The sequence below is a fragment of the Canis lupus genome, chromosome 2, assembly GCF_003254725.2.
Source record: "Canis lupus dingo isolate Sandy chromosome 2, ASM325472v2, whole genome shotgun sequence".
Lineage (NCBI taxonomy): Eukaryota > Metazoa > Chordata > Mammalia > Carnivora > Canidae > Canis > Canis lupus.
This window is the reverse complement of record NC_064244.1, coordinates 28,480,376-28,505,375: the sequence shown is the minus strand read 5'-3', so window position 1 is coordinate 28,505,375 and position 25,000 is coordinate 28,480,376. Positions and strand designations below refer to the sequence as shown.

Here is a 25,000-nt window from a genome sequence, read left to right as displayed (position 1 = left end):
CAGGGGTACATCAAAGCAATTTGATATTTTCATAGATTATGAAATGATCCCCATGATAAGTCTAGTTACCACCCGTCACCATACAAAGTTATCTTAATATTGAGCATATTCCCTTTGCATACATTACATGCCCATATTTTATTTTATAACCAGAAGTCTGTACCTTTTAATCAACCCCCTTCACCTATTTTTCCCATCTCTCCACTCCTCTCCCCTCTGGTAACCAACAGTTTATTTCCTATATCTGTGAGTCTGTTTCTATTTTGTTTTGGTTATTTGCTTGTTTTGTTTTTTTTTTAGGTTCCTCATATAAGTTAAATTATATGGTCTTTGTCTTTGTCTGACTTTGTCTGACTTAGCATAATACCCTTGAGTCCCATTCATGTTGTCACAAATGGCACAATCTTTTTTTATGGCTGAGTAATATTCCATTGTATACGTATACCACAGTTTATTGGACACTTAGGTTGTTTATATATCTTCACTATTGTAAATGATGCTGCTATGAGCATAGGAGTCCATAAATCTCTGTGAATTGGTGTTTTCATTTTCTTCCCATAAACACCTGGAAATGGAATTGCTGGAATTCTGGTAGTTCTGGTTTTAATTTTTGAAGGACCTCTGTACTGTTTTCCGCAGAGGCTGCACCATCTTGCATTCCCACCAACGATGTAAGAGAGTTCCCCTTTCTCCACATCCTTGCCAACATCTGTTGTTCTTGTACTGTTGATTTTAGCCAAACAGATGTTAGGTGTTATTGTGGTTTTGATTTGTATTTCCCTGGTAGTAAGTCATGTTGAGCATCTTTTCATGTCCCTGTTGGCTGTCTGGATTTCTTTGGAAAAGTGTCTATTCGTGTCTTCTGCCCATTTTTTAATCAAGTTGTTTTTTTTATATTAAGTTGTGTATGTTTTTTATATCTTTAGAATATTAATCTCCTTTTAAAAATTTTAAAACATTAAGTTATCAACTTTAAAAATTAAATTTAAAAATTCTCAAGAAAAGGTTAAATATCTTGTTTTAAAAACAAAGCTTTTAATTCATGGACAATTTTTTAAAAATTGAAACATGGCAGTAATATAGTTTTGCAGATATGCTTGCCAGTGAGTTTACTTTGACCATTTTATTAGGGAGATTTCTAGTGTAACGTAGCTATTTAAATAAATAATATACCTAAAGTGAACAGGCTTCTCAATTGAAAATGTCACAAAAAAGAAAGAGGAAAGAAAGAAAAAGAATGAAAGAAAGAAAGAAAGAAAGAAAGAAAGAAAGAAAGAAAGAAAGAGAAAGAAAGAAGAAAGAAAGAAAGAAAGAGAAAGAAGAAAGAAAGAAAGAAAGAAAAAGAAGAAGAAAGAAGGAAAGAAAGAAAGAAAGAAAGAAAGAAAGAAGAAAAATAAAATGAAACTGTTTCCAGAAGAGTTAACCAATGAGATTTAAAGTCTAGCATTCTAGTAGAGTGGGAAGCTAGTTAGGCAAGACTGTTGCATAACTAAAAGACAGTTCATATGTTCCAGGCACCCTCTTAAGACACTCTTCCAAAACCAATAGACAATTTTTGTTTGCTGTTTCAGTTGCAAAAGAAATTTGAAAACAACAGAGACATGCTTTTTATATCTTGTGACTCATTTTGAACAACCTTAAGAGGAGAGGATGTGCCATTTTTTACTGTTCCTCCTCCTTGCTAGCTGAATGTAGACATAATGACTGCAGCTCCAGCAGTCATATTGGACCATGACTATTCCTGATAATGCAAGCCACAGGCCACCCAAATAGTAGAAACAAGATAGAAAATCCAGGTCCCTGACACTAGTGAGACCAAACCAGCCTGAACCATCTTCCTTTGAACTTCTTGAATTTGAAAGAGATATTAAATATCTATCTTATTTGTCATTGTTGTTTTTGGGTTTTGTCTTACTAACAACTAAATGTCATCTTAACAACACACCTAAAAAGAGAAACTACATTTCAGATAGTCTTGCCTTTTTTCCCTTATAAATCTTCCTTATTATTTTTGTTTCTTCAATGGAAGGAAAAATATATAATATATTCTTTGTTCTTATCCATTTTAATGTACTGTTAAGCCTATCCTCACATCTTTACTATCTTTTATTGGTTTAAAATAAATATTGTATTTCATTTATGAAACACATACAATTATGCTGTATTTTTAAAGGATAGGAAGCCTGTTATTATTATACAGAAATTTAATAAATGATTAAATTTATGATACAATTGCAAGAGCATTTAAATCTTATAAATGTATAGAAGATTATTCTAATTAGTCTCTCTATAAAGGCATATTAACATTGGTCATTCATTTAACCTGGTGAGTTCAAGTTTAGGGACAAATTCTGACTAGTCATGTTACCTGCCTAGCCCAATTTATAATATTTTATGATTTAGGGCTCTGAGGAAACATCTGATTCTATCAGTGGCCTAAAACATTCCATTTCTAGATCAGATCTTAGTAGCTTTTGAAGGCCACTATCTGGTTAGCTGGATATACTTGCTCACGCAATTGTCTGTACTCCTAACTCAGATACACTCTTACAACAGTTTCTAACTCTTTTTTTTTTTTTTTGAGATTTAGTTACTTATTTTTGAAAGAGAATGAAAGTGAGAGAGAAAGAGAAAGCAAGCACGAGCAAGAGGGGCAGAGGGAGGAGAGAAAATCCCAAGCAGACTCTGCACTGAGTACTGAGCTCAGTCTCACAACCTGTGAGATCAAGACCTGAGCAGAAGAGTTGGACACCTAACTGCACACCCAGGTGCCCCCCTAGCTTTTGATTTATGTGATTCTTCCTTTCCCTTAAACATTTAGAGGCCATTGTAGGGTGTGTTTTTTAAAAATATTTTATTTATTTACTCATGAGAGACAGAGAGAGGCAGAGACTTAGGCAGAGGGAGAAGCCGGCTCCTCTCAGGGAGAGCCTGATGCGAAACTTGATTCCAAGACCCTGGGATCATGCCCTGAGCCAATGGCAGATGCTCAACCACTGAGTCACGCTGGTGCCCCCATTGTAGGATTATTAATTGTCCTAATTTCCATATTGTTGTGTCTCGGGGAATAAGGAGGCCCAAGAAGAGGGAGAGAGAGCGATGGAAGAATGGCTGGTCAGTGGAGTAATCAGAACACACATTTACCAATTACATTTGCTGTCATATATGGGTGTAGTTTGTGCACCCCCAAAATAATTGCAGTGGTAACATCAAAGATCAGTAATCACAGAGCACCATGACAAATATAATAATAATGAGAAGTTTGAAATATTGCAAGAATTACAGAAAGGCAACACAGAGATGTGGAATGAGCAAATGCTTTTGGAAAGATGGCAGTGATGGGCTTGCTCAACCCATGGTTGCTGCACACCATCAATCTTAAAAAAAAAAAAAAAGAAAAGGCAGTATCTGCAAAGTGCAATAAAGCAAAGTACAATAAAACAAGATGTGCTTGTATATTTTCAGGCAGATAGAATATGAGATTAGAAAGAAATTTTGATCTACACATAGGAATGAAGAGTGCTGGAAATAGTAAAAATGTGGGCAAACATGGAAATTGCTTATTTCTAAAAAAAAAAAAAGAAAAAAAAAGAAAATGCTTATTTCTGATTTTTTATTCTCTTTAAAGGATAATTGACTCTCTAAAGCAAAAATAGTAATGATGTATTATAAGAAAAAGGCAGGAAGTGAGAAAAAGTAACCAGGAGGACATGGGACAAATAGAAAACACGCAAGAGGATAGGTGTAAACTCAACCATGTTGATAATTAAATATAAAAGGGTTAAGCAACCCAATAAATTAGAAGAGGTTGTCAGATTCTATTTAAAAAGCAAAACCCAACTATATTATACCAGTAGAAACCCAGTTTAAATAGAAAGATACAATACAAAGATACAAAGTTAAAACAATGGAAAAAAGCACACCACCCTGATACTAATCAAAGAAAACTGGAGCTATATTAATATCAGATGGAGTAGATTTTGAACAAAGAATAAAGAATAGTATGAGGGATAAAGAAGGACATTATGTACTAACAGGGTAAATTATTCAAGAAGACACTGCAGTCTTAAATGTGAAAGTAATACCAGAGTTTCAAAACACATTAGCAACTGAAAGAATTGACAGGAGGAATAAACCAATCTATAATAATTGGAATGCAGTCCATCTCTCCTCTCTCACTAATTGATAGAACAACTAAACCAAAAAATCAATATTAAGGTAATAGAAGATTGAAAACACTACCAACCAACTAGACCTAATTGATACTGATAGAATGCTCCATTCAACAAGAGCATTGTAAAGAAACAAGAGCAATGTGTAAAGAAACACATTCTTTACAAATGCAATGGGACATTCCACCAACAGATGTCATCTTCTGGGTCAGAAAAAATAAGATTCTATTCTTAACTTTAATAAATGTAAGAGGATTCATAGCATATAAACTGTATTCTCTGACCACAACATAATTAAGGTGGAAATTATTAACAGAAAAATACCTGGAACTGTCTGAAATATTTGGAAATTCAGCAAAATATTTCTAAATACTCTATGAGTCAAGGAAGAAGTTACAAGATGAAATAGAAATATGTAACTACATGATATTCATGTAACATATGAACATATGTTATACATGAACATATTGAACATGAACATATTCATACAACATTTCAAAATGTATGGGATACAGCTGATGCGGAGCTCACAGGAAAGCTTATCACGTAAAGTGCCTGTATTAAAGAGAAAGAAGGATCTCCAATTGATTTCTCAAGTTCCACCTAAAGGAAGTATAAAAAAATAGAGCAAATAAGAATAAAAATAAGCAGAATGAAGGAAATAATAAATATATCAACGGATCATTGAGATTGAAACAAAATCAATAGAGGGGTGCCTGGGTGGCTCAGTGGTTGAGCATCTGCCTTTTGCTCAGGTCATATTTCATTAGAAATATTAAGAGCAACAATTTGGGACTTTGTAGATGTGATTAAGTTAAAGATGTTGAGGTGGAGAAATTATTCTGAATGATACAGGTGGGCCCGCTGGGTCATAATAAGAGGGAGGCAAGAGGACCAGAATTTGAGAAGTCAGGTGTATTGATGCTTCCAGAGGTCAGAATGACGTGGACATGAGCTCAGGAATACCAGCAGCCTCCAGAGGCTGGAAGACAGGGAATAGATTTCCCTCAGGGGCCTCCAGAAGGAATGCAACTCTTTTGAGCCTTGATTTTGGCTCTATAAGATTCCCTTCCGGCTTCTGACTTGCAGAACTCCAGGTAATTAATTTGTGTTGTTTTAAGCCACCAAGGTTGTCATAATATCTTACAGCAGCAAATAGAAAACTAATACAACCTGTAAACTGAAAACTACTAAATTTTACTGAGATACACGAAGAATCTAAATAAATGGAGAGATATACCACATTCATGGAATGGAAGACTCAATACTCCTGAGATATCAAATTTCCTCAAATTGTTCTAATGTAATTTAATCCTGTTTAATGTAATCCTGTTACCTGAAACTAGGTTCATTGCTTGGGGAAATTTGTCCCAGAATATTTGATGCTTTTTGATGCTATTGTTGATAGTACCCAATTTTTCTTTACTTTTTTTTTTTTTTTAAGATTTATTTGAGAGACACACAGAGAGAAAGCACATGAGCAGGTGGATGGGGATGAGGGAGAGGAAGAATCTCAAGCACACCCCCTGATGAGTGTGAAGCCCTGACATGGGGCTCAATCCCATGACCCCAAGATCACAACCTGAGCTGAAACCAAGAGTCAGACATTCAATTGACTCAGCCACCCAGAGACCCCTAATTTTTATTTTACTTCTAATTGTTCATTAGAACTTAATCTTTTGTGCCAGTACCACACTGTTTTGATGACCACAGCTTTGTAGTACAAACTGAAATCCGGCATTGTGATGCCCCCGGCTCTGGTTTTCTTTTTCAATAATCCCCTGGCTATTCGGGGTCTTTTCTGATTCCACACAAATCTTAAGATTATTTGTTCCAACTCTCTGAAGAAAGTCCATGGTATTTTGATAGGGATTGCATTAAACGTGTAAATTGCCCTGGGTAGTATTGACATTTTCACAATATTAATTCTTCCAATCCATGAGCATGGAATATTTTTCCATATCTTTGTGTCTTCCTCAATTTCTTTCAGAAGTGTTCTATAGTTTTTAGGGTATAGGTCCTTTACCTCTTTGGTTAGGTTTATTCCTAGGTATCTTATACTTTTTGGGTACAATTGTAAATGGGATTGACTCCTTAATTTCTCTTTCTTCAGTCTCATTGTTAGTGTATAGAAATGCCACTGATTTCTGGGCATTGATTTTGTGTCAAAAATGGGCCCTCAACTCTGTGGTCAACTAATATTTGACAAAGCAGGAAAAGACTATCCACTGGAAAAAGGACAGTCTCTCCAATAAATGGTGCTTGGAAAATTGGACAGCCACGTGCAGAAGAATGAAACTAGACCATTCTCTTACACCATATATAAAGATAAACTCAAAATGGATGAAAGATCTAAATGTGAGACAAGAATCCATCAAAATCCTAGAGGAGAACACAGGCAACACCCTTTTTGAACTTGGCCACAGCAACTTCTTGCAGGATACATCTATGAAGGCAAGGGAAACAAAAGCAAAAATGAATTATTGGGACTTCATCAGGATAAAAAGCTTCTGCACAGCAAAAGAAACAGTCAACAAAACTAAAAGGCAACCTACAGAATGGGAGAAGATATTTGCAAATGACGTATCAGATAAAGGGCTAGTATCCAAGATCTATAAAGAACTTATTAAACTCAACAGCAAAGAAATAAACAACCTAATCATGAAATGGGCAAAAGACATGAACAGAAATTTCACCAAAAAAGACCTACATGTGACCACCAAGCACATGAGAAAATGCTCCGCATCACTGGCCGTCAGGGAAATACAAATCAAAACCACAATGAGATCCCACCTCACACCAGTGAGAATGGGGAATATTAACAAGACAGGAAACAACAAATGTTGGAGAGGATGTGGAGAAAGGGGTACCCTCTTACACTGTGGGTGGGAATGTGAACTGGTGCAGCCACTCTGGAAAACTGTGTGGAGGTTCCTCAAAGAATTAAAAATAGACCTGCCCTATGACCCAGCAATTGCCCTGCTGGGGATTTACCCCAAAGATACAAATACAGTGAAACGCCGGGACACCTGCACCCCGATGTTTATAGCAGCAATGTCCACAGTAGCCAAACTGTGGAAGGAGCCTCGGTGTCCACTGAAAGATAAATGGATCAAGAAGATGCGGTCTATGTATATAGTGGAATATTCCTCAGCCATTAGAAACAACAAATACCCACCATTTGCTTCAATGTGGATGGACCTGGAGGGTATGATGCTGAGTGAAATAAGTCAGTCAGAGAAGGACAAACATATGGTCTCATTCATTTGGGAAATATAAAAAATAGTGAAAGGGAATAAAAGGGAAAGGAGAGAAAATGAGTGGGAAATATCAATGAGGGTGACAACATGAGAGACTCCCAACTCTGGGAAACGAAAAAGGGGTGGTAGAAAGGGAGGTGGGTGGGGGAATGGCGTGACTGGGTGACAGGCACTGAGGGGGGCACTTGATGGGATTGAGCACTGGGTGTTATGCTATATGTTGGCAGTCGAACTCCAATAAAAAATATACAAAAAAAAAAAAGAACTTAATCTTTTAAAGAAAGCTATTTCAGGTTGTAGGGCAGTACACACGTTGATCAACTCTTCAGAGGCCATCTAAACCTCCACTTTACAGACCAGCAGCTTCCTCTTGTCCTAGTACATTTATTATTATTGATGATGATTATTATTATTTTAGAAAGAAGGCAGAGGCTCAACCGCTGAGCCACCCAGGCGTCCCAAGTTTTGACACAGAGTATTTATCCTGTGCCTGCTTAGCAGCCACAACATATTACCTTTAGTAGAGGAGAGAGGAATTGAAGAACAGCCAGGAGAACTGGTGTATATTCATTTTCTCTTGCTGCCGTGACACATGACTACAAGCTGTGTGGCTTTAAACAAACACAAATTTATTATCTCATTGTTTTGGAGGTTAGAAGTCAAACACCAGTCTCACTGGCCCAGATCAAGGTATTGCCAGAGCTCCAGGGGGAGAATCCATTGGCTTATCTTTTCCAGCTTACAGAGGCTGCCCGTGTTCCTCGGCTGGTGGTCCAACGGCCTCACCTTCAAAGCCAGCAACACTGCGTCTGTCTGGTCATTCTTCCATCATCACATTTCCCCATGACTCCTCTTTCCTTCCTCTCTCAATTTTTAAGACCCTCATGATTACATTGGGTCCGCATGGGCAAACTTGCCGTTTTGAGGTCAGCTGATTAAGCGACTCTATTTGCATCTACAAACTCAATTCTCATTTGCCTTGTAAGATACCATATTTACTTACAGGTTCCAGGAATTAGGATGCCGACGTATTTGGGGGGCCATTATTCTGCCTACAACAGCCAGAGTTTAGGCACACATATTGAAATGATAGCAAAATAATTTGTAATTATGATTGACATAATAAAAGATTTTTTCACAATCTCCAATATCCTCAGAGGTTTCCAGAATTCCCCTTTAGAGTCTCCAGAAAAATATGTATTACCACCTCATCTTTCTCTCATAAAGTCTGCTTTTCCTAATTGCACCAAGGCCGTAGATAAGTAAAGACGGTTTGGGGATAGGGATAATTAAATGATTAATAGTATACCAGTATTGGTTTATTTTTATTTAAATCCTTTTGAAAATGAGGTATACAACATTTTTGCTACTGGGTAGGTTAAAAGCAGTGGACTAGAAATCTAAGTAGGGTTTTAATCTGAGTGTGCAGGGATCCCTGGGTGGCTCAGCGGTTTAGCATCTGTCTTTTGCCTGGGGCGCGGTCCTGGAGTCCTGGGATCGAGTCCCACATCGGGCTCCCGGCATGGAGCTTGCTTCTCCCTCTGCCTGTGTCTCTGCCTCTCTCTCTCTCTATGTCTATCATAAATAAATAAATAAATCTTTTTAAAAAATAATCTGAGTGTGCAGTGTGCTTAAGCTTATTTTTCTAATGTCATCATCCAACTTCCACTGCCCATCCCTGAAGGAAATCAGGTAACTATTTCTTGAGACCTCCCCACTTCCTGATTCCAGGAAATTTTCCAAGACCACCAGGGATTTAGTTCCAAGGCAGTGGGTTTTGCATACAAAACCCAGAGGTAGAGAATTAAAACAATTTTTTTTTAGTATAGTTTGCACAGGTGTACAACATAGTGATTTGACAAGTTTATAGTTTATGCTCTTCTCACACATGTAGCTGCCCTCTGTCACCACACAATGTTATTACAAGACCATTGGCTGTATTTCTTATGCTGCAGAGGCAGAGAATTTGAGAGGCATTTAATTAGTCCCCTACTTCTGTTGCTTCTGATCTTATATAATGTCACTGTCAAAAATAATTGCAACGTGATCTGATCTGTCCAAGGTCATCTCTGTCCATTACTGTCATGACGTTGACATTTGGCACTAAGCTCCATCGTCGTCCATCCATACTCTCTCTTATACTGCTTGAGCTTGAAGCCTGAAAACTTCATTTCATAACCTCCCTTGCCAACTGAGTCCAATTAGGTTTCGCCCAGTGGCACAAGATCGTAAATAGAAAGAATGCGTAAGCTGTTTTGCTCCTGGCAACCGATTCAGAAAGAACATAGAATTCCAGGCACCACCCACCCCCCACCCCCACACCCCCCCCCCCCCCCCCCCCCCCGATCAGCAGGGGTGGCCCTAACAGCAATGGAGTAGCAGTGGTGGCCTGTGTGTGTGCCTGGGCTCTGGAGAGTACCTTTTGTAACTCCAACTCTAGGGACAGTAGCTGAACCATAGGTCACCCCACCTTTTGTCCTGCTAACCATTCCAAAACTTTTGCAACCAACACCTTGTATCAAATCTCCTGTGTCTGAAATACAGAGAAAGGTTTCTATTCTCCAGGCTGGACATTGACACAACTCGTAATGCATGTTTACCAAAGTGACTGCCTCGTTTGCTGAGCTAGGTCCAGCCAACCCCACAAATATCTGAGGATTAGTTCGGGACATGGGTCACTGGTACAGATGCCTGTTCCCTCGTGGTGTCTTGGAGCTTGTGGCGTCTATTTCCACGGGCTACTTCTTATGGGATTATCTTAACATATTAGAGAAGTTCTACACACACTGGACTTCAAAGGAGAAAGCATCTGAGTGTCAGCTTCCTCTCTCTGGGAAGCTCCCTTAGAAACTTTCCAGGAGCCTGGGTGGCCCAGTTGGTTAAGCATCTGTCTGTCTTCTGCTCAGGTCATGATCCTGGGGTCCTGGGATCAAGCCCGCATCTGGCCTCCTGCTCAGCCAAGAATCTGCTTCTCCCTCTGCCCCTCCCCCTGCTCTCTCTCTCTCTCTCACAAACATAAAGATCTTTTTTTTTTTTTTTAAGGAAATGTACTTTTTATTTGCAATTCTACAAGCTGAATGGGTTGGGAGGGTAGCCTTTCCCAATTGATTACAGGTCTTGTCACAAACTTTACCAGGGCCAGAGTTATCACTTTGCTTCATATTTGCATAACAAAGGTACAACGACTCAAAATGGGGAGGAGACCTTCTCTTCTAAGGCAAACAGCAATATCCATCCAGACAGAGAAGAGATTGGGTCCAGAGCTTAAATAAATTTAAATTCCGCTTCCCCAGGCACACTGCTAAATATGGGGGAAAAATGAATTTTGAGTTCCAAACTCCTTCCAGATAAGCTCTTTATAAGCTATTGTAACCAGGAGACTTCCATTGCAGAAAGGAAACCCACTCAAGAGATCACTGCAAGTAGAATCTAAATGTCATGGAGTTGCAGTGAGGATGACAATTTTGACCTAAAGTCAAGACAGGTGTGTTCCTGCCTCTTTAACCAAAAGAAAAAGAAAAAAAGAAAAATCTTGTATCATTTAACCATTCATTAAGGACTTTGAACTTAGACAACTTAAGAATTATGGGTCAATATGCCTGTTTGACAAGAATAGTATCTAGAAAATAATTAATGTGCTTTCCTGGTTTGTCTTCTGAGACCACGATCTTTATTGTTGTTGGCCTGGGGTATCCACATGTTTTGTGGGGAGTGGGAAGATGAGAGTTTAGGTTTGTTATAGGAGAAATGCAAAGAAAAGACTAAGCGACCAAAGGTCATTGATTCTAAAATGTACATTTTGCCATTTTTACCATTTCTAAACATGCATTTTACAGCCTACAATGTGTCATGGTTTTAGTGTTTTTACTCTTTCTCTTCTTGTACATAAAATAATGATGAGTCTTACAATTGATATCATCTTGGATTGAGTGAAAAACTACTGATAGTTTCTGATATCCAGCATAGGATTAACATTTTTAGTTGACATTGACTTTATATAATGAATTTTGACAAATGCACACACCTAAACCCCTATCAAGTCATAGGACATTTCCATCACCCCAGAAAGATCCCTGGTGTCTCTTCCCAGTCAATTCCCCCAGTACCCCCTTCCCTGCAACCACTATTCTGATTTTTTTAAATCATAATTTCGCTTGTTCTGAAATCATATAAATAGAACCATGTGTGGTCTTCTAAGTCTGGCTTCTTTTGCTCAGCATAATGTTTTTTGAGGTTTATCTTGTGTATATAAGTAGTTTGTTTCTTTTTTATTGTGGGGGAGGATTCCATTGTTGAAATATACAATCTGTTCATCTTTCTCTTGTTTGTTGATGGACATGGAGTTGTTTCCAATTTTGGGCGATTATGAATATAGTTGCTATAAACATTTTTGTATGGACACTTTGTGTGTGTATGTATTGTGTATGTGTATATACATATAAATTTATATATTGTATATGTATCTATATAAATTATGTGTGCATACCTATATATTATATATGTGTATGTATGTTTATGCCTATATAAATTTATATATATAGTATATATATGTATATTTTTCTTAAAATTGTTCTAGGAGTAAAATTGCTGAGTTATATGGTAGAAGTAGATTCAAGCCTTTAAACAGCCGATCTTGATTCATTATTGCCGTCACTAATGATGATGATAATTTTTATAGCCACCATTTATTACTTTCTAGATGTCAAAAATATTACATTTTTTTGCATATAAGCATTTCATTCAGTCATTAAAGAAATTAATAGCCACATTTTACCAACAAAGATGTGGAATATCAGGGAGGTTATGTAAATTTTCCAAGGTCACTAGTTAGTGACAGAGTAGGTTTGAGCTTCCCAGGATTGCATTAAATACTGTTTCTCATGTGCTTCACAAACTAACCCAAAATAGGATTTTGGAACAAAAGATTACATAGGCTTTTGGCCAAGTTATATCCTTGAGAAAGAATTATCTTCAATGCCCTGTCTAGCATATTGCTAGGTTTGGTTGCTAGCTTTATAGAGTTTTATATATGAAGTCCGGACACCATGAACTGGTGGTGAGGGTGGGGGAGTATCTACCCCTCTCTTTCCCCAGGAGATGGTGAGACAGAAAGAGAGAGGGAGGGAGGTGCGTGATGGGGTCAGATGTATGGGAGTCTGTGGAAAGAAGGACAGCTGCTTTGTGCAGTGGTGACTTGTGTAAAATGTACCTCTTGATCTGTCCCCACAGCATCGTGAAGCACAGCCATGCAGCCTCCTGGGCTGCAGTGTGTTCAGGAGGGAAAAGACTCTGTAGTTGGGACCCAGATAATCATTGCAAGTCTGGCTGGGAAGCTTTCCAGCGGTCTAAGTGTAGGGAGGGAAGCCTAGATGGATTAGGTGGGTCTCAGACCCCCCAGAATGGCCTCTGAAGCCTGAGATAAATCTGGATCAGCAGGGAAGAGCTATCAGGTGTGGTGGTCAGATCTGAAAAAAGTTGGGGGTGCAATTTATGACCATTGCAGCTGCAGCTGAAAATTCTAGCTGAGCGATCAGTATTGGGGTCTGGAGAAAGCAGAGGATGGATTTTGAGGACCCGGACTCTTTCCCATGGCCATGAAGTTGAATGAGCCTTACTTCTCCCCACCCTTCTCCACACTACCATCTTGGGCAAGAAGCAGAGAGAGAACAAGGATATTTGAGACACTGAGCATTTTTATTAAATAGAGACAACATTGCCTACAGAGACTGTTTAAATTGGAGAGGTTGTTTTGTTTACTTCATTTTACTATTCCTGCCAACTAGTGGGTGGGGCCTGATTTGTTGTGGATTAAATACAGAAGCTACATTTTCTGTACTGAATCCGTCAGAATCAGGCAGGTTAGGCTCCAGCGACAAACAGCCCTTACATATTAGTGGCTTGTAACAACACAAGTTCGTTTCTTATTCAAGCTACCTTGATGACAGTTTGCTTAAAACTCTGCTCTGGGATTTCACACTGCAATCCAGGCTGACAGAGAAACTTCTATTTGGAAACTTTCTGTGGCAAGGCATGTGCTATCTCTTAAACGTCCATTCTGGAGAGGTGGCACACAATACACGTCACTTCTTCTTCTTCTTTTTTTTTTTTTAAGTAGACTCCATGCCCAGTGTGGAGCCCATTATAGGGCTTGAACTCACAACACTGATATCAAGACCTGAGCTAAGATCAAGAGTTGGGTGGTTAATAGAGCCACCCAGGTACCCCACATTTAAAAAAATTCCAGCATACTTAACATACAGCATTATATTAGTTTCAGGTGTACACTATAGTAATTCAACAATTCTGTAAATCATTAGTGCTAACCATAAGTTTATTCTTAATCCCTGTCACTTATTTGACTCCTCTATTAATACCACCACACTTTCTTTATCGATTTATCTATCAATGGACACTAGGCTGCTTTCATAATTTGGTTGTTGTAAATAATACTGCAATAAACATGAGGGTGCATATATATTTTCTAATTAGTGTTTTCATATTTTGTGGGTAAATTCCCAGTAGTGGAATTACTGGACCATAAGGGTAATTCTTTTTTTTTTTAAGTTATGTTCTCTTTTTTTTCATATTTTATTTATTTACTCAGGAGAGACACAGAGAAAGAGGCAGAGACACAGGCAGAGGGAGAAGCAGGCTCCATCCAGGAAGCCCGATGTGGGACTCGATCCCGGGACTCCAGGATCACGCCCTGGGCTGAAGGCTAAACTGCTGAGCCACCTGGGCTGCCCTCATAAGGTATTTTTGGTATTTTTGATTTTTTTGAGGAACCTGCATACCGTTTTCCATAGTGGCTACATTTGTTTGCATTCCCACCAACAGTGCACAAGTGTTCCTTTTTCTCTACATCCTCATCAATACTTGCTTCTTGTGATTTTGATTTTAGCCATTCTGACAGGTGTGAAGTGATATCTCATTGTGGTTTGATTTGCATTTCCCTGATGGTGAGTGATGTTGAGCATCTTTTCATGTGTCTGTTGGCCATCTCTATGTCTTCTTTGGAGAAATGGTCTTCTGCCCATTTTTAAATTGGGTTATTTGGTTTTTTGGTGTTGAGTTGTATAAGTTTTATATATTTTGGATACTAACCCTTTATTGGATATGTCATTTGCAAATATCTTCTCCCATTCAGTAGTTTATCTTTTAGTTTTGTTGATTGTTTGCTCTGCTGTGAAGAAGCTTTTTATTTTGATGTAGTCTTAATAGTATATTTTTGCTTTTATTTCCCTTGCCTCAAGAAACATATATAGAAAAGTTTGCTATGGCCAACCTCAGAGAAATTACTGCCTGTGCAGTCTTCTAGGATTTTTATGGGTTTCAGGTATCACATTTAGGTTCTTAATCCATTTTGAGTTTATTTTTGTGCACGGTGTAAGAAAGTGGTCCAGTTTCATTCTTTTCATCTATCTGTCCAGTTTTCTCAACATCATTTGTTGAAGAGACTGTCCTTTTCCTATTGCATAGTCTTGCCTCCTTTTTTGAAGATTAACTGACCATATAATTATGGGTTTATTTCTGAGCTCTCTATCCTGTGCCATTGACCTATGTGTCTGTTTTTGTGCCAACACTATACTGTTTTGATTGCTATAGCTTTGTAGTATATCTTGAAATATATTGTGGTACCTCAAATTTTGTTTTTCTTTTCCAAGATTGCTTTGGCTATTCAGGGTCTTTTGTAGTTTGATACAAATTTTAGGATTGTTTGTTCTAGTTCTGTGAAGAATGCTCTTGAGGGTACCTAAGTGGCTCAGTTGGTTAAGCAGGTGACTCTTGATTTCAGCTTAGGTCATGATTTCAGGGTCATGAAATTGAGTCCATGTCAGGCTCCATGCTGAATGTGTGGAGTCTGCTTAGGGATTCTCTCTCTCCCTCTCCCTCTGCCCTTCCCCTGGTGGCCTCTCTCTGTCAAAAAAAGAAAAAAAAGTAAAATGCTATTGGTATTCTGATGTAGATTTCATTAAATTAGCAGATTGCTTTTGTGTCCCTCTTTGTCTCTTGTTATATAGCCTTTGTTCTGAAGTCTATTTTGTCCTGTATAAGTATGGGTACCCCAGGGTTCTTTTCCCTTATGTTTGCATAATAAATGCTTTTCTATCCCTTCACTTTCAATCTTCATGTGTCTTTAGGTCTGAAAAACAGTCTTTTGTAGACAGCATACAGCTGGGTCTTATTTTTTTTTTTATCCTTTCCATCACCCTGTGTCTTTTGATTAGGGCATGTAGTCTGTGTATATTCAAAGTACTATCGATAGATATGTATTTATTACCATTTTGTTATACTTGTTTTAAGTTTGTTTGTAGTTCTTTAATATTCCTTTCTTCTCTTGTTCTCTTCTTTGATAGTTTCTGGCTTTCTAATCTACTTGGACTCTTTTCTCTCATTTTTTTAATACTTATTATTGGTTTTCGATTTGTGATTCCCATTAGGTTCATATACAACATCTTATGCATATACCAATTGGTTGCTTAAGTTCAAACCCATTCTAGAAGCACTACATTTTTACTCCCCCACCCCCTACATTTTAGATGTATGATGTCATACTTTACATGCTTTTATTTATGAATACTTTGATTTTTTTTTATAGATACACTTAATTTTTCTGCTTTTGTGCCACCTACTTTTCTTACTCCTGCTTATGGTCTTTCCTTACCATTCAAAGAATCCCCTTTAACATTTCTTGTGAGGCTGGATTAGTGGTGATGAATTCCTTTAACTTTTGTTTGTCTGGGAAACTCTTATCTCTCCTTCTTTTCTGAATTGTAGCTTCTCTGGATAGAATATGCTTGGTTTCAGGGTTTTTTTCTTTCAGCACTTTGAATCTATCATGCCACTCTCTTCTGACCTGCAAAGTTTCTGCTGAAAAATCTGCTGATAGCCTTATGGTGTTTCCTTTGTATGTAACTGTTTTCTTTTGCTGCTTTACAAATTCTCTCTTTGTTAACTACTTTGTGCCATTTTAAATACTATGTGTCTTGGTGTGGACCTCACTGGGTGGATTTTATTGGGGGCTCTCTTTGCCCCTTGGATCTGGATTTCTGCTTCCTTCCCCAGATTCAGGAAATTTTCAGCTATTATTTCTTCAAATAAATTATCCGACTCCTTTTCTCTCTCTTCTCTTTCTGGGGCCCTGTAATGTGAATGTCTTTATGCTTGATGGTATTGCCAGGTTCCTTTAATCTATTTTCATTCATTCTTATTACTTTTTCTCTCTCTCCTGTTCAGTTTTATGGCTTTCCATTATTTTTTCCTTCATTGTTGTTCCTTTCTTCTGCTTCCTGTAGCCTACTATTTATTCCCTCTAGTGTATTTTTAATTTCAGTTATTGTGTGTTTCATCTCTGGTTGGTTCTTTTTTATCTCTTTGTTAAGGGTCTCACTGAGGTCCTCCACTCTTTTCTCAAGTTTAGTGAGTATCTTTGTGACCATTACTTTAAATTCTCTATCATACATATTAAAATATATTACTTATCTGTGTTTCATTTAGCTCTTTTGCTGTGATTTTCTCCTCTTCTTTCATTTGGGACATATTTTCCTGTCTCCCCATAACCCTCTGTCTCTGTTTCTGTTAGAAAGTCAGCTATGGGGATCCCTGGGTGGCGCAGCGGTTTAGCGCCTGCCTTTGGCCCAGGGCGTGATCCTGGAGACCCGGGATCGAATCCCATGTCGGGCTCCCGGTGCATGGAGCCTGCTTCTCCCTCTGCCTGTGTCTCTGCCTCTCTCTCTCTCTGTGACTATCATAAATAAATAGATAGTTTTTTTAAAAAAAAAAAAAAAAAAAAAGAAAGTCAGCTATGTCTTCTGCTCTTGAAAGTAGTGGCCTTATGAAAAAGAGGTCCTTTAATGTCCTGCAGTGCAATATCCCCTGTTCACCTGGACCTGGGACTTTTAAGAGTGTCTCCTATGTGTGTTGTTTGCACCCTACTATTGTGGCTGAGCCACATTTGCCTTCAGTCCAGGTTTCTACAATGGTTTCCTTTGCCTTTTGTGAGCAGGGTTTGGTCCCTGTTGTTAGTGGGCCAGTCTGAGGCCATCTTGGGCTTAAGTTTAGTCAAACCAATCATTTACCAGAGCTGTGGTAGCACAAAGCTGCAGGCCATTCTCCCTGCGTTGTTACCTAAGAAGCTTTCACTGGTGGGTGGGGATTATAGTCAGACCAGATGTCTTCCTCCAGCCCACTGTTAGGGCTACAGTTGGATTAGTGGGTGTGATTGTCTTCCCTTCTCCCTGGGGCTAGGATCACTTTGGAGTGGTGCTCGCCCCTGTTGGGGCTGCTTGCACACTGCCAGGCTTGTAGTCCAACTTGGATGGACTCCTTCCAAGGGCATGTTGGTGGAGGCAGGTCCTCTGAGAAACATGGGGGTGGGGCATGTGGTGCTAGCAAGGTCCTCACAGGTCTAGTCTGCTGTGGGAGAGCCCTGCAGCTGCACAGGAAAATCCTGCCCAGGCTGGGATGAAGGGGGTGGGTCTGCAGAAGAATGTGGAGGTGGGGCATGCTGTTGGCAAGCCAAGTGGACAGTGTTTGTACTGTGCTGTTACCCCAGGTGTCCCTGGTATCTAGGTTGGGGTGGGGGTGGGGGATGGAAATGGTACCCTCTAGCTCTTTTCCTCTTGGAAAAGTCTCCCAAAGATCCCTGCCTTTCTAGCACATGCTCTGAAATTAGTAAATAAATCTCCTTTCCATATAGCCCAGGCATTTTTAGAACTGCTGTTTCTATGCTGTATCTTAACAGGGCTATTTTTTTGTGTGTGCTACCTCTTTAAGGGTAGGGGTGGGGACTCAGTTTTCTATCACCCTCTGGCTCTCTCAGAGTTGAGCCTGCTGATTTTTAAAGTTCTAGGTGTTAAGTCCCACTGATTGTAAGAATTCACGAAGTTAGGGGCAGCCTGGGTGGCTCAGCGGTTTGGTGCTGCCGTTGGTCCAGGGCCTGACCCTGGAGATCCAGGATTGAGTTCCACGTCAGGCTCCCTGCATGGAGCCTGCTTCTCCCTCTGTCTGTGTCTCTGCTTCTCTCTCTCTCTCTCTCTCTCTGTCCTTCATGAATTAAAAAAAAAAAAAAAAAAAAAAAAAAAGAATTCACAAAGTTAGGCCTGTCTGGTTTTCAAAGCCTAATGTTATGGGGATTTGTCTCCACAGTGCTGGTCCCCATGTGCCTTGGGTGCCTGTTGTGGAGTCTGCTTCTCTCCCCTCTCTGCACCCACAGCATCCTTGACTCTTGTAGATGGTCCTTTGGGTCTGTTTGGCTCCGACCACATGTCTATGCTTCCTACACTCTTTGATGTGGCCTCTTCTCTACATGTAGCTGTAGAAGAGTTTGTTCTGCTGGCCTTTGAATCATTTTCCAGATTATTTACAATTATATGAGTGTTATTTAGGTGCATCCATGGGATGAGGTGAGCCTAGGATCCTCCTCCTTTGCCATCTTCCCCAGGAGTTTGATCTAGATTCTTTTGTTGTTGCCTTTGGCATTGTTTAGAACAAATAGGACATGCTGCTACTGCATGAACCAAGACACATTAAGAGCATTCTGAAATTTTTTGCAATAAGTTGTATTACTTGGACACTGCAGTGACCACTCTTTCTATGCACCCAATCTGATGTATCTACAGAATGGTCAGTAGCTAGTGCTCATACCCAAGCTAATGCATCAAGTTTCCTGATTGCTGGGTCTAGGGGTGGGGGCTTATTAACTGGGGCATGAAAAGTAGTCAGGATGCCTTAAGCTCTTGCAGATGGACCCAAATGTCTTTCCACATACATTCTGGTCCCACAAGACATATTCATGATCACCCACCCTTCTGCTTCCCATTGTCCTAGACACAGAGTTAATTGCTTTAGAGCAGCCCTGCTGTCAGTGCAAAGGGCCAATAGCCAGGGCTCATGGGTGGTCACCAGCCAGTCCACTCTGAGCTCAGCCCTCTGGCTGCTGTACTGGCTGCTGTGTGAGAGGCCCCACCTGGAGGGGTGCTGTGGACACCAGTAGGAGCTAGTGTTCTATAGGGGTACATCAGCTTTCTATCCTCTTCCAGGGCTGGGACCAAAGTCCCAAAAGTACTCTCTCCTTCTGTGGGCCCTGCTGCAATGCCTGACCCGTGTCTTCTAGAGTCATGAACACCTCTAACACAAATGGCAGCCCTGCTTAGGAGATGCCCAGAGCTGTTATCTGTTTTACTAGTGTTTTCGCCTTCTGGAGGTTGCTGCTATTCTGACCCCCCAGTCCCACATGTACCCTGTCTTTGCCAGGCAGCATAAGGGACAGGAACACTGTGCCAAATGGGGAATTAAAGTCCTCTAAACCCCCCAAATCTCTACACAGCTTTGCACTTCTTTCATGTTCTTAGGAGTTGGAGAAGCTTACACCTTATTAATCATAGCTTTTGGAACAACAGGTGTTTTACCTGGCCAGACGACACCCAAAACCTTAATGTAGTATCTGGGTCTTGAATTTTCTGTGGGTTCACTGCCCATCCTCTATAGATGCTGCACAAAGCCTACAGGGTGGGCAGCAGGGGCATATATCATCCATATAATGGACCCATTTCACTGATGTGGGAACAGGTCCCTGGTACCATCCCATGGCATATTGTTGAGCTGTACAGATGGCCTTGGGGGAATGCTGGAAAAGTTTATTATTATCTCTCCCACATGAAGGCAAATTGATCTTATCTACTAGAAATCTGTCAGAGTCTTTCCCATGAATATCCTTGAAGATGAAGCCCTTTTGCAGGAATGTTTTTGGCTAAAGCATCAGATAAAACAATAGCTGCAAATGACAAAAGACTTACAAATGGCCATGGTTATGGATCTGAAGAGAGGTCATTATAATGCAAGTGACAAGGGGATTTGGTTATTTCTCTGACATACATTTAAAAAATATGACTGATACTATTATACTAGGACATATTAGAATTTGGGGAATTAATACTAATACACCCTATAAGAAAGTTTAGCATCATTTCTTTCTTTTTATTTTTCTTTTTTAAAGATTTATTTATTTATTCATGAGAGAGAGAAAGAGAAAGGCAGAGACATAGGCAGAGACAGAAGCAAGCCTCTAGCAGAGAGCCTGATATGGAACTGGATCCTGGGACTCCAGGATCACACCCTGAGCCAAAGGCAGACGCTCAACTGCTGAGCCACCCAGGCGTCCCTAGCATCATTTCTTATTTGACAATACTTCCCATGAAATTTAACAGGTAACAAAAGTTACAGAGCTGTAAACAACGTGTTTTTTTTTTTTTTTTTTAAACAGAGAAAACTTAGTTTCTTGAGTAATCAAAGACCTGATAAGTACAAAACACAGAATCTGTATTTTCCAGGCAGGTTCCATCAGAGGTAGAGAAAAACCTTTGTTTGCAATTTCTTATTAAGAGCAAACCAATAATCTAAGAAAACTTTCTTCCTTTAACACAGAGGAAAGTAAATTCTAATTTTGTACCAGTACTTTCGATAGTAAAACTCTGTTGTTGTTTTTTTACCTTACGTAAGTCTATTTTAATCATAGCTCGACGACATATAACATGCCTTTTTCAAAATTTCTTTCCCATAGACCTCCAACTTTCTATATCCACTCAGCGTTCATTCCCAATCTCGAGCTGTGAATCATGTACCCACTCCCACAGCTAAAGCGTTTTACTGATATTTGTGATCTTTTGAAGGCTGTGGACTGGATTCTGGGCAAGGGAACTCCTACAGCATTCTCTATTTTAAAAAGCATGCCTCCCCCGTCCCTTTTGTGTCTTCAGTCTCTGTGAGCAATGTTTTGTTTATCTCTAGGGGTGTTTACATTTCAAGGACTTGATGAGATTTACAGTATCAAGCGAAAGAGAAAGAATGCAAGTTTTCCCCCTAGGAGTTTTGGGGTCCTTGGAATTTAAAATGTTATTTCACATATGATGGGTCAGAAGGCATGGTACATTTTATCCATTTTCTCATCAATTACCATAATAGCCTCCTCTTCATTCTTATCACGACTCCATCTCTTAACGTCCTACTCAGGCTTTGTCACAAGTGCCCAGATCTTAATCCAAAGCATTGGGAGCCCTCCCAGCTTTGTAAAAACAGCATGATGAGACCTCTAACTTTTTTTTTTTTTTTTGAGTGGGCTTCACATCCAGTGAGTAGCCCAACAACGGGCTTGAACTGACAACCCCAAGATCAAGACCTGAGCTAAGATCAAGCATCAGATGCTTAACTGACTGAGCCACCCAGGTGCCCCTAAGACCTCTAACTTATTATCCTGCTCTCCCACCATATCTGCCAGCCGCTGAAGCCTGTGGACTAGTGGATACCAGCATGTCCTTTCTGGATAGTTCTAACTTTCTGACTCAAGCTTCAGCCTCCAGGTGGGCATCAGTGGCCAGCAGAACTGCCCACAGCAGAGGCCCGCCCACTGCAAGGCCTTGCACTTCTCTTCTCTGCCCAGGAGCAGCATGTACTTCCTCAAACAAGCCCCTCAGAGCAGCTGGGGTCTTCAGGCCATCCCACACTCATGTGGCAGGACACAAGCATCTGACTTACAGGCCACCCATCTCCACACAGAGGTCACCTGATAACCCAGGATTTCCCTGAGATGCCTCATTCCCAAGGCCCTATTCTCCAGTCCCCAGCAGCTGGTTTGCAACCTTTCACTTTCAGCTTCTCCAGTGAAATCTGAAACCAGCGTCTGTTGGAAGAGGAAAGGGGGAGATTGAAGGAAAAGACAGGTCACTACAGTTTGATGGGTGGCAGTTTTAATAAGCAAGGGAATTTGCATACAAGATGTAGCTTGGGTGGCAGCAAGACGAGTGGACCCCCACACCTACCTACTGCATCCTAAAAGTTTATAAAGAAGCCCTCACTGGGTCAGTCCTGTACCTCTTGCAGATGTTGTCAACACTACATCAATATCTCCAAGGCTGTGTCCTTGGAGCAGCCTCTGGGAGAGGGAATGTGGAGCAGAACCCACATTCCAAGAACACAGGAGGAGGGGCGAAGCCTCCAATCACTTGTCAACTGGCAATCACATCTTCTTGATGACCTTGACCAACCTGTACTCAACATTCTGCTCCATTCATTCCAGCCCTCTAGTACTGCGGCTCAGATCCTGAGTCTCCATTTCACTTGCACAGCCTAGCACATCATCAGTGGGAGAACATCAAAAGAGCCTTTCTACATCCTTAAAAACTCCCATGTGCTACAAATCTGTTGTCCACATTTTCTCTCTTGCTCCCATGACCGAGCTTTGACCTAGCCCTTCCTTTTTTTAAAAATTTATTTATTTATATTTATTTATTTATTTATTTATTTATTTATTTATTTATTTATACAATAGTAACACACAGAGGCAGAGACATAGGCAGAGGGAGAAGCAGGCTCCATGCACCGGGAGCCCAACATGGGATTCGATCCCGGGTCTCCAGGATCCCACCCTGGGCCAAAGGCAGGCGCTAAACCACTGTGCCACCCAGGGATCCCCGACCTAGCCCTTCCTAAGCTTTATAGTGGTATGACTGATGTGAACATTTAGGCTATTCCTTAGTAGAATAATACTGGCTGGACGCAAAAGCACAAAGAAAATCGTGGTTGCTTCCCTACCTCTATTCTCCCTTCTCTTGGTAATGACCTACTTTTTGTTTGGGTCTTACTTTTCTGTCCACTCCAAGCAGCCAATGAGGGAAGTTGGTTCTACTCTTGGTTCTAGACGTGGGGAATATGGCTCAGGCTTAAGGAAATAAGCATTGCCTTACATCCTCTGTCCACAGTACAGACATGAGGCCTCATCTGAACCCATAAGACTGGGAGAAGCCTGTGGCAGTACTTCTTTCCTTGCACCCCTCAGGTAGGATAGATGGCTAGAGGAGTTGGAGTCACAGAATTCCCTTTCGTCTGTGGGAGGAAGGTCAAGATTGGGTATTTCTGTTCTCTCTGATTGGTTAGGTTCTAGTAAAACCCAAGATAGTTAGGAAAATAGTTTCTCCTGAGGACAGGCCTTTGGTAAATCATTTCAAAATGGTTCCTTTTCCCCCTCCCCGCTATGAAACCATGAGGGGATTTTTCTCTGATCTTTACCGTGAGAACCTCAGACACTTTCTAGAGGTAAAACTCATGAAAGGGTAGGGCTCCTGTGACTTGAGTTTTTGGTCTTAGACTTGTCCACACTGATCCTCCAGCAATTCGTCATTTTAGCACTCGTCCCGCGTCTGTTTCTGGGCTTCTGCTCCAGTACTCTGATTCATCATACCCACCTGTCTCTTCAATTTGGGGGTAAAGGTCTGCCCAGATTTCAATTCTCTGAAGAGTCATTGATTTTCAGTTGTTTGGGACTTTTCTTGTTGGTAGGAGGGGAGAAAGTGGCTTCCAAGTTCTTTCTATGTCAGACTGGAAACTGAAAGTCATAACAATTACTTTTAAACAAGAACACACTTGTGCTTTAAAGCCTAGTTACTTGAAAATCATAAGCCAGCCACACAGTTGAGGCAAAGATATATCACTGCATATGATGAGTAAGTCAGAAAACCCAAAACAAATTAAATTGATTATGATGAGTGTGTGTTGAGGGCCATCAGACACTACCCCTATGTGAAAAGTACTGATGGTAATTTATGATTTAGTTGAAAGAGTATCAGCAATTGAAAACTAAAACCAACCCAAGATCATTCTAGCAGTTTATCAATAATAGCATTCTTCCCGGAAGCTATGCAAATTTCACATTCTCGATAGAATCCTGAATCAGTCTTCAGGAAACTTTAGTAATATGGTAATTTTAGTTTAAAAAAATTCAGGGTCTCATAATAGCTTACTTAATAGAATACTAGAAAGTAAGTCACCATGAAAACTGCAGGCAGACCTTGGCCCTTTGTTGTGAGCTGAGGACTGTTCTTTGAGAATCATGAATGGAACCAGCTATGCTCAAATATTTGGGTCTCAGAACCTCTCTTTTTGTTTCTTTTAATTGAGGTGAAATTCACATAACCATAAAAAGTGTACACCTCAGTGGCATTTAGTGTTTTCACAAGGTTGAGGTGTAAAATGTTAAATAATCACTCTCCCAGCCCTTGTTAACCGCTAATATACTTTCTGACTATGGATCTGCATAGGACATATCATATAAAAGGAATCACACAGCATGTGACTTTTTATGTCTGGATTCTGGTTCTTTCACTTAGAATAATGTTTCTGAAGCTCATCCACATTGTACCATCTATCAATACTTTATCAATACTTTTTTTTATCAATACTTTATTCATTTTTATGGTTGAGTAATATTGCAGTGAATGGATAGACCACAATTTGCTCATGATTTATTCACTGATGGGCACTTGGGTTGTTGCCACCTCTTGGATGTTTGGCTGTCATGCTGTTATAAATAGTCATGTTCAAGTTTCTAGGTTTTCATGTCCCTTGGGTTTCTCTTGGAATTGCTGGATCATGTGGTAATTGTATGTTTAATGTTTTGAGGAACCACCAATCTGTTTTCCATGGTGTCCATACCATGTTACATTTCCGCCAGCAATGTACAAGAATTCCTATTTCTCCACATCCTTGTCCATATTTGTTATTTTCCTTTTGCTGAAA

General features: G+C 39.9%; 1 protein-coding gene across 2 annotated transcripts in view; it reads right to left on the bottom strand.

The window, feature by feature from the left end:
- Positions 1-22,767: 22,767 nt before the first annotated feature.
- IL2RA (interleukin 2 receptor subunit alpha) overlaps positions 22,768-25,000 on the bottom strand; it is a 55,349-nt gene continuing 53,116 nt past the window's right edge. For both annotated transcript variants that reach the window (XM_025445369.3, XM_025445372.3), the window contains exon 8: positions 22,768-23,810. In XM_025445369.3, the coding sequence (XP_025301154.1) occupies positions 23,735-23,810 (76 nt within the window). In that variant the 3' untranslated portion in view covers positions 22,768-23,734. The remainder of the gene's footprint in view (positions 23,811-25,000) is intronic.